We start from the raw sequence: 8,988 nt of genomic DNA on the forward strand, positions 1-8,988 counted from the left end.
CGTATTGAGTCACATTTTACCTCCCTAAAACTTGCACCCTCTGACGAAGCGACTTCTCAGAAGTCTAATTGCTCTTCACTTAGCAGCCTTCTAACTATTTACAGGAAACTCAGGGGTTCTCCATCTCTCCTTTCCCCATTCTTTTATTTCCCCAGTTCAGCATCTCTGATTTCTCCTCAGTAATATCAAATAATGATATCGAAATACCTTTTTCAAGAGCTTTCTTGACTTCTGACTTTGTTTCTGGTTACTTATTCTTGGCTTCTCTATCTTTTTTTAAGTTGTTTTATATGCTTCCTTCTTTACCTTCTATTCCTTCTTAACTTAAAAAACTTCTGCTAGGGTCTCTGCTAAATTATGGTCTAAATACCCATCTGGCAAGTGGTTTAATAAACTGGTTTGGAAGATCTGCCTTTTAGTTTCTCAGTGCTGCCAGGCAGCTAAGTGATTCTGTCTTGCAGGCATCGAGTTGATCGCTGCGTTCTACGGCTGCCTGTATGCAGGGTGCATACCTGTGACCGTGCGGCCTCCTCACGCCCAGAACCTAACTGCCACGCTGCCCACGGTCCGCATGATTGTGGATGTGAGTACCGAGTGGGTCTTGCCTTGTCCTCATCCCATAAAGTCCAGATTCAGACAACCGAGGATCCTTACTAGTGTTTCAGTTTTGTTGAGTCAGGAAGCCAAATCTGTCTCCTGAAAACGACCTCCTTTTCCTTAGTCTGATGAAAGTGACCAGCATTATTCAGTGAGGGAACATGGTTATTGGTGAGAGAATTGTGTGCATTTATCACAAACTTGAAAGAGGCGAACATTAAAATCTTGCTGTAGAGGTGGTAGAAGTTTCTACAGGATATGAGAATTGAAGAAAATAAGGTAAAACTGTATTGCATCATATCCTAATGTACTTTAAAGCAAAGAGTTACAAAATTGCAATTTATGTGACATTTGTTCCTCTAAGAACTGATGCTCTCTGTGAGCAACTGGAGCCTGCGCCTAATAAAACTGTGTTCGCCGCAGATGATTTTATCATCAAGTTCAATTCAGCAGGATGCTCCTGTCATATTCTGCAGGGTGAGCCAGAGCAGGAGGGAGGGAAGTTCCCTTCGCTGACAGTTTATGGGGGAAGTCGGTGCCTTTGCATTTCCATGTGTAAGCAAGCAGGAAAGCCGAGCCTCTGTGAGAGCCCGGCGCCCCCCGGATTCAGGGTCTGCTCTAGGTCTAGAGAGCTTCACTGTTCGCCAGACTGTTGAAACGCTGACCCTTCAGAGATGGGCTGGCTCTTCTCATTCCCGGAGCACTAAAGATCCATGTTTTTATTTTATTATGACCTTCGTGAAATCAAAAGATTGTGGGATTTATACTGAGATTATAACCATGGAATATTTGAGTGTCACTGTTGTAAACAATAACTTGCGTTGTGAACAATTCCGTCATTTTGAGACGGTCAAGTGTTACACATTTCCAGAGGACAAATGTGAGGGCAAACACCAACCTCCATTGTCCTACATGTGTTCTTTGAAACACTGATCGTGCCCTGCCTGGTGTGGTGTGCAAATTGCTTTTAGCAGCAGCCAGAGCCTATGGTGCGACATGGGGGCTAAGCCTTTCTGTGCTTATTTCTGTCCATTTGTTTTCTAGGTCAGCAAAGCAGTCTGCATTCTCACCACGCAGACCCTAATGAGGCTATTGAGATCCCGAGAGGCGGCGGCAGCTGTGGACGTGAAGACGTGGCCAACCATCATTGACACAGGTGAGGCAGATTCCTCCAGAGCTGTTGAGGGACAAGAGCATTCCCTCTGAGATTTCCTAGGTTCTCACGCCAAAGGGGTTTACACAGCTCTTACGTCGCAGTACTTTCCGCCTGCTAAGACGGAGGCAAACTTAATGCTCAGTCAGCTTGTGTTACCCAAGCATTGGAAACTGCCACAGCCAGACCCGAAGAAGCAGATCACAGTGTGCTAAGGACTCTTGAAACAGAAAGTGTCTTGCTGTTACTCTTGGCATTGTCAAAGGGTGCTTAGGTTTTTATGCTGGATGTGACCATGAGCATATAGGGCCATATAAAATATTGAGAAGACCTGATCCTTGACTTCTAGATGTGATGTACTCGAAACAGCGTTAGACTAGGAACCGGCAGACCTGGTTCTAGCTCGAGCTTCAGTACTTGCTTTCTGTATAACCTTGTCCGAGATCACCCCTTCCTACAATAGCCCCAACCCTTGCCTGCCTCTCACATTTATCGAGAATATCGAATGCAGCATACTGTCAGCCCTCTGGACCCGTGGGCTCTGCGTCCGCAGATACGGAGGGTCGACTAAGGGATTTGAGCATCTGTGGATTTTGGTCTCAGGGGTCCTGGAACCAATCCCCTGGGGACACCAATTTAGACGGTATGCGCAGTAAAGAAGGGGTGAGCCCCGGGGCTCTCTGGAGAGTGGTAGTGTAGGGCAGAGGGTGCGCTTGGAGTCAGGCAGGTGGGGTTTGAATCCTGATACCCTGTTACTCTCTCAGTAGCCCTGCTCACTTGGGCAGAACTGTCTAACCAGTGGGGCTGTAATAACTACTTCATGGGGTCGTGAATGTTAAACAGCATAACGTAGGACACCTTGCACGTCATCATCGTCATCATAGCGCCTTTTATTGAGTCCTACAGCCTGCCAGGAGTCTCACATGTGTTACCTAATTTATCCTTATACCAACCCTCTTAGATGGGGGCTGTTTTTGTCCTCATTTTACAGATAAGAAAACTGAGGCACAGGGAGGTTAAGTCAGTAGCAGAACTGAAGTTCAGGCCCAGCCAGTTTGGCTCCATTCCAAGCGCGTTAGCCATTAGTTTCCTCCCTCCCTGTTTCAGTAAGTACCACATGGTGTCCACCTCAGGAGCGTTTATATGGTTTAAATGTAGGGATGACGTGGATTTGTGGTTATTGTGTGCCAGATGCTGAACTAGATCTTTTTGCGTTTGTTACTGAGGGACATACGCACAGTCGTGTAGAATATGTCACGCAGATGGGCCGTGCTGGTGTTAGTGATGCAGATCTGCTGTGGTTATTGGACGTGGTCACATTTCAAGACCTGAAATGGGCTGTGATGCAGACAATAGGAAGGTTACTTTAGGCACATGAGTGAGCCTGCCCGACACAAAGGTGAGTTGAAAGTGACAGAGGAAGTCTAGTTTAAGCAGAGGTGGGTGCCCAGTGATAGATTTAAAAGCCAGAGGCAGAATTGTTTCTTGATCCAGAAAGCCAAAGCAGTCATTGAGGAGGCATGGTTGGGCCAGAGACATCCTTGACATTCTTGGTTTTGACACATTTATGAAGCAAATTTGGGGGGAAGGGAGAGGTATATAAATAAATGATCAAAGGAAATAATTCCTAATTCTAGATTATCATTCTTAAAAATCTGCCATGTTAACTTTGAGAAAAACAACGTTTAAAGCAGTCCATTTTAATATAACATGCACTAAAGTGTAATTAATGAACTTTAACTGGAAACCAGCATGATAACAGCTACTAAAACTTTTTGAGTGTTTAGTCAGTTGTTTTAAAAGTGCTTTATGTGCATTAACTTTCCACCAGTTCTATGAGGGAAGCTATTATTACCATTTAATTTTTTTGTTGTTGTTGTTGAGGAAGATTAGCCCTAAGCTAACTGCTCCCAGTCCTCCTCTTTTTGCTGAGGAAGGCTGGCCCTGAGCTAACATCCATGCCCATCGTCCTCTGCTTTATATGTGGGACGCCTACCACAGCATGGCATGCCAAGCGGTGCCATGTCTGCACCCAGGATCCGATCTGGCGAACCCCGGCTGCTGAAGCAGAACGTGCGCACTTAACCGCTGTGCCAGCAGGCAGGCCCCTATCATTACCATTTTAGAGATGAGGGAACCGACACGTAGACGTTAAATACCTCCAAGGTCACATCTGTGATCAATGGCAGAGCTGGGATTGGAACACCAGCAGTCAGCTTCCTTCGTATTTTCAACTACTGTGTTATAATACCCTCACTAACCTTCCAGTAACTATGTTTACCTGATGTAGATTCGCTTGCTTACACTGTCGAGTGTCCCACCTCTAGGAGTGACATGTGAGCTGCTTGGTTAAGCATGAGAAGCTTTAAGCTTTAGCAAATCCCAGGAGCTAAATTTGGCCACAGCAAAGCCACAGAAAACCAGTTGAAGAGCAATGGTTTTCATGTTCCAGCATGTCTGATTGACATCAGAGTTTTCTTTTCGTTGCAGATGATTTACCCAGGAAAAGGTTACCTCAGCTGTATAAACCGCCCACTCCTGAGATGTTGGCTTATCTTGATTTCAGTGTCTCCACAACTGGCATGCTTACAGGAGTGAAGGTAGAGTAGTCTGGGCATATTCGCTCCCTCGCTGGGTGCTGGTAAAATGCCAGGTCTGCAGAAAATAGAGATGACCATGCCCCCAGGGACTTCAGATGGAGAGGCCAAATGGTTGTACCAGTGACCAGTAGGCGGAGGATCAAGGGTCCCTGCTATATTTAAATAAAAGCACTGGCTCTTCCGGAGTAAGTTATCCCCGGGAATTTGTGTTATGTAGTGTTCTGAACCCAGCACTGAGGCTAACAGATAGTAAGAGTTACAGTGAAAGCCAGTGTGAAATCACAGATTCGTATTTCATGAAACTCAGAATGGACTAATGAACAGAAATATGTTACCTTAAGTTAGACTTAGATTAAGCTTTTTGAAGCAATGAAAAATGCACATGATATTGAGGAGTTGGGGGGGAACCAGAACTTCCCCAAACTATCGTTAGAGCTGTTTTTCTGTGGCCTGCCAGTTCCATCCTGTTCCCTGTTCCTCACTTTCCAGATGTCCCACTGTGCGGTCAATGCTCTTTGTAGAGCCATCAAGCTCCAGTGTGAGTTATATTCTTCTCGGCAGATAGCCATCTGCCTTGACCCTTACTGTGGACTTGGCTTTGCACTCTGGTGTCTCTGCAGGTAGGAACGGAAAGGCAAACAAACAGAATGCATGGGGACGTCTTTGGGGCCATAACCATCTCATCCTTCCCTTTGCTCCCTTAATTTGGTAAAGTTTCAATAAAATGCTGATGTTTCCAGAATTTGTACACCTAAAGTGTCTCTGATGTTCATCTAGTTTTATTTGTATTCTCTTTTTTTCCTGTTAGTTTTATGCCTCATACAAAAGGTCAGTGATCTTATTGCCTGCTCTCTGCTCCATCCTGTAATCCTTATTTTAGAAGCAGAGCCAAGTAGAAGGATGACACTTGGGTGAAATATGTCATGCTTTGACAGCCAGAACGCACCCCCGAGGCTTGGCAGGAAGGAATATAACAAGATGGGACGACAGCATGTGGCTAGAAAGTAGCACGTCTGTCCCAGCCAGATTGTTTCCAGCAGGTCCCCAGTCCTTCCACAGTCTGCCCAGGGAACCTTATCTCAGACCTACATCTGAAACATCAGTGGACATCTCCATGGATGCTTCACAGATGCCTGCAACTCAACATCCTCTTTCTGTGTCCCCATCCTTGCTGGGAGGGGATCATCTACCCTGGGGCCCAAACTAGGAACTTGGGTGTTATCTTCGACTTCTATATCTTTATGTCTCACATCCAATTAAATGTCGTGTCCTCTGTCTCAGTTGTTCCTAAATCTGTCTATACATAAGAATCACCTAGGGGTCTTTAAAAAAAACAAATTAATGGGCCTTCCCCACGGTTACTAACTTAGATCTCCAAAGGTGGAGACCACAATTCCACTATTTTTTAAATACAGGATGCTTAGGCTTCTGGTGATTCTGATCTGTACTCACGTTTAAGAAGTTGAGGATTCATGGCTATAGCTTACACGCACGATATGTGACCCTGCCATTCCTTGCTTTTTATTCTGGCTGCACTGTCGGGGTTCAAGCCCTGATCAGTTCTCACCTGGATTATTACAGCCTCTCCTGTCTCTCAGCCTTCAGTGTCTCATGTCTCTGATCCCTCCTCCTTGTTGCTAGTTTTGCCCCAACTTAAAGCTGCAATAACTGCCTGTTGGGTAGAGTCTTAACTCCTTTCTACAATAGTTAAGCCCTTTCACAGTTTGGCTCAACCCTTCTGGCCTCATTTCCCACCACCCCTCATGCGTCCTTGCCCTAGTATTTCATACTGGGATAGTGTTTCTGACGACCTTAAACATGCCATGTACTTTTATACCTCCATGCCTTTGCACATGCTGTTCCTCTGCCTGGAATGCTCTCATCACCATCCCCACTTCTACCAGCCACTGTAAATTCCTGCTCATTCTTCAAGCCCCGGCTCAAGTGACACCTACTTGGTGAAACACCTCCGCCCTAGCTTCCCCAGTTTGAATGACTTGCTCTTTATTCTGTGATCCTAATGTCGTTTATGCCCATGTCATTTCCTGTGCATAGCAGTCTGCCTTGTTTTATAGTTACTGTGTTTGTGAGTTGCGTAGGAACAAGGCTGATTCTTAGACCTTTATATCTAATATGACCCCACACTGTCCTTTGTGCTCAGTAAATGTTTGAATTGATGGTGTTCTAAAACATTAGGTCATCCAGGATGAATTGACAATATCAGCTCCTGCCTTTCTTATTGCAGTGTCTATTCAGGTCACCAGTCCATCTTAATTCCTCCTATGGAGTTAGAAAACAACCTTTTCCTCTGGCTCTCCACTGTCAACCAGTACAAAATAAGGGATACTTTCTGCTCCTATTCGGTGATGGAGCTCTGCACCAAAGGGCTTGGAAACCAGGTGGAGGTGCTAAAGGTAAGAAGCTACAACAAGGAGCCAGTCCTGAGAGGTTTTACGGGAGGAGGCCAGGCCTGGTGGTATCCATGTAGGGTTGAGAGATATATCTGCCTGCTTTTTTTTTTTAGCCCATCAGACAGGTGTTTTGTAAACCTCAGGAAGTTTCTCTCTTCCACTTTCTAATTTGTTGCACTCGTTGAGTCTTTCATCTGAGTCTTACTTTGTGGAGGAGAAGGTAGAGCTGTTTGGGAGGCTTGAATGAAAATGACTTTATGTGAAGACGAAAAGGAACTGTGACCTCCAATAGCGTTTTTCCAGTGGAATTTGCAACCTTAGAAATGTTAGAGATTGAGGCCTGCCCCAGAGATTAGGGCAGCTCGTTCATGTGTGTTTTCAGTGATCATGTGTCTGACTGACATTGGAGAAACTCAGAAAACACTGAATTTTCAGTAATAGAGAAATATGACCTTAAGAAGGAAAAAATGAGACGAGATTCAATCTCCAGGGAGCTAGATTTCTTTTTCTCTCAGTCCCATCTCTCCATTTTGAAATGGGGGAAATCTAAGGTACAGAAATGGGGAGGGATAAAAGTGGATTGCTGAAGAAGTTAAGATTTTCAGATGAAAGAGGAAAGAAATAGAGAATGAGCACGTTTACCAGTGGGTAGTAATTTTAGTGGAATGCCTTGGTGTTTTCCCTCTGAAAACTTTTGTCGTTTCTCTGGATGTCTGAGGTGAGAATACACAGTTCCTTGGGTTTTCCTGACTGAAGACAGAGCAATGGCCCTACCTCTTCAGGTCTTTTGTGACCCCACTAACTTCAGCTCCTGTGCCTGGTGTCTTACAGACCAGGGGAATCAACCTCTCCTGCATCCGGACGTGTGTGGTGGTGGCCGAGGAGCGGCCCCGCATTGCCCTCCAGCTGTCCTTCTCCAAGCTCTTTAAAGACATCGGTCTGTCCCCTCGGGCGGTCAGCACCACTTTTGGATCAAGAGTCAATGTAGCGATATGTTTACAGGTGACTGTCATGAAATCTCGCGTGGTGACAAATGGAGGAGGAATGTGTGGTGCTCCAGAGCAGAGGCTGCGAAGCCTGGCTGCTTGGTGTGAGCCGTGGTTCCACTTACTGCCTGTGGGACTGTGGGCTTTTTATTTGGACTTGCTGGGCCTCATTTTGCTCATCTGTAAGGTGAAGATAATAGTATCATCCTTCACAGGGTCATTCTGTAGAATCACTGAGTTACTAGGTGCCACGTGCTGGGAGCTATGCCCAGCAGTTGACACCAATGTAAATGTTTACTCTTAATAGTCGTTTTATGGTCCATGACGATGAATCAAGAAGATTCCTGAGTCCTAGTAGAATTTTATTTATATAACTTAGCTTCTGTTTTTCTGACTCCTCTATATTTTATAAGTTTTTTTGCAAAGGAAGCACAAATAAGCCTGTATTCTTTTTCTCCAGCCAGATGGCAACTTTGCTATGTTATTCTTGGTGGGTAAATAACAAAAAAGGAACTGAAATAACAGAAAACTGAGTCTGATCTTATGTAGCTTGGAGGCTAATAAGGTAAATACAGGCATGGCCAAGAGTGGGAGTGAAAGGTGGCACACATGGGGGATGCTCTCAGGGCCTCTGTGACTGGTCAAGGGACTTTGAATTAGCATCATGATGCTTTACCCTTGGAGCCCCCTCCTGGGCCCCTTGCTGTCAGCTTAGGCCAGTGCTGGCTTTGAAACTCCCGTGGATGCTGGCTTGTCTCATCCCTGCTTTGAGTCCTGGGATGAGGACCCTCCTCAGCCTGGGAGCCTTTCGGTGCTGCTCTAGTCCTTGTGAGCAGCCTCTGGCCCACCCTCCCCAGGAAGGAAAGGGAAGAAACATGAGGATAAAGCCAGGCCACCGAGTCTCTTTCAGGCGTTGACTGCAACCCCGCCTCATCTGGTTGAAGAGAGGGCGAGCTTTCTGAATAGAGTTTGGGTTTTTCATGTGTATGGCTCAGTTATCTATTTCTTGATTTGAAAATGTAAAATATGGAAATATAATCCATTTAAATTTTAAATAAACAATGCATTGATTTATTTTTCTTTAGGGAACCTCAGGGCCTGATCCAACTACTGTGTATGTAGATCTGAAATCACTAAGACATGACAGGTACAGTGGATTTATTATGCTCGTTCTCTGTTAGAGTTCCGAAGCCTAAGACCTCTGAGCCTCGAGAAGGCCAGCCTCTCCCTCATCTCCCAGG

The 8,988-nt window shown here is 45.4% G+C and overlaps 1 protein-coding gene across 9 annotated transcripts in view; it reads left to right on the top strand.

The window, feature by feature from the left end:
- Window positions 1-8,988, top strand: part of DIP2B (disco interacting protein 2 homolog B) — a 209,792-nt gene that overhangs the window by 188,374 nt on the left and 12,430 nt on the right. For all 9 annotated transcript variants that reach the window (XM_070621288.1, XM_070621291.1, XM_070621289.1 and 6 more), the window contains 7 exons: window positions 462-583; window positions 1,642-1,753; window positions 4,241-4,350; window positions 4,840-4,970; window positions 6,596-6,764; window positions 7,593-7,763; window positions 8,833-8,894. In XM_070621288.1, the coding sequence (XP_070477389.1) occupies window positions 462-583; window positions 1,642-1,753; window positions 4,241-4,350; window positions 4,840-4,970; window positions 6,596-6,764; window positions 7,593-7,763; window positions 8,833-8,894 (877 nt within the window). The remainder of the gene's footprint in view (window positions 1-461; window positions 584-1,641; window positions 1,754-4,240; window positions 4,351-4,839; window positions 4,971-6,595; window positions 6,765-7,592; window positions 7,764-8,832; window positions 8,895-8,988) is intronic.

Source organism: Equus przewalskii, chromosome 5 (genome assembly GCF_037783145.1).
Source record: "Equus przewalskii isolate Varuska chromosome 5, EquPr2, whole genome shotgun sequence".
NCBI lineage: Eukaryota > Metazoa > Chordata > Mammalia > Perissodactyla > Equidae > Equus > Equus przewalskii.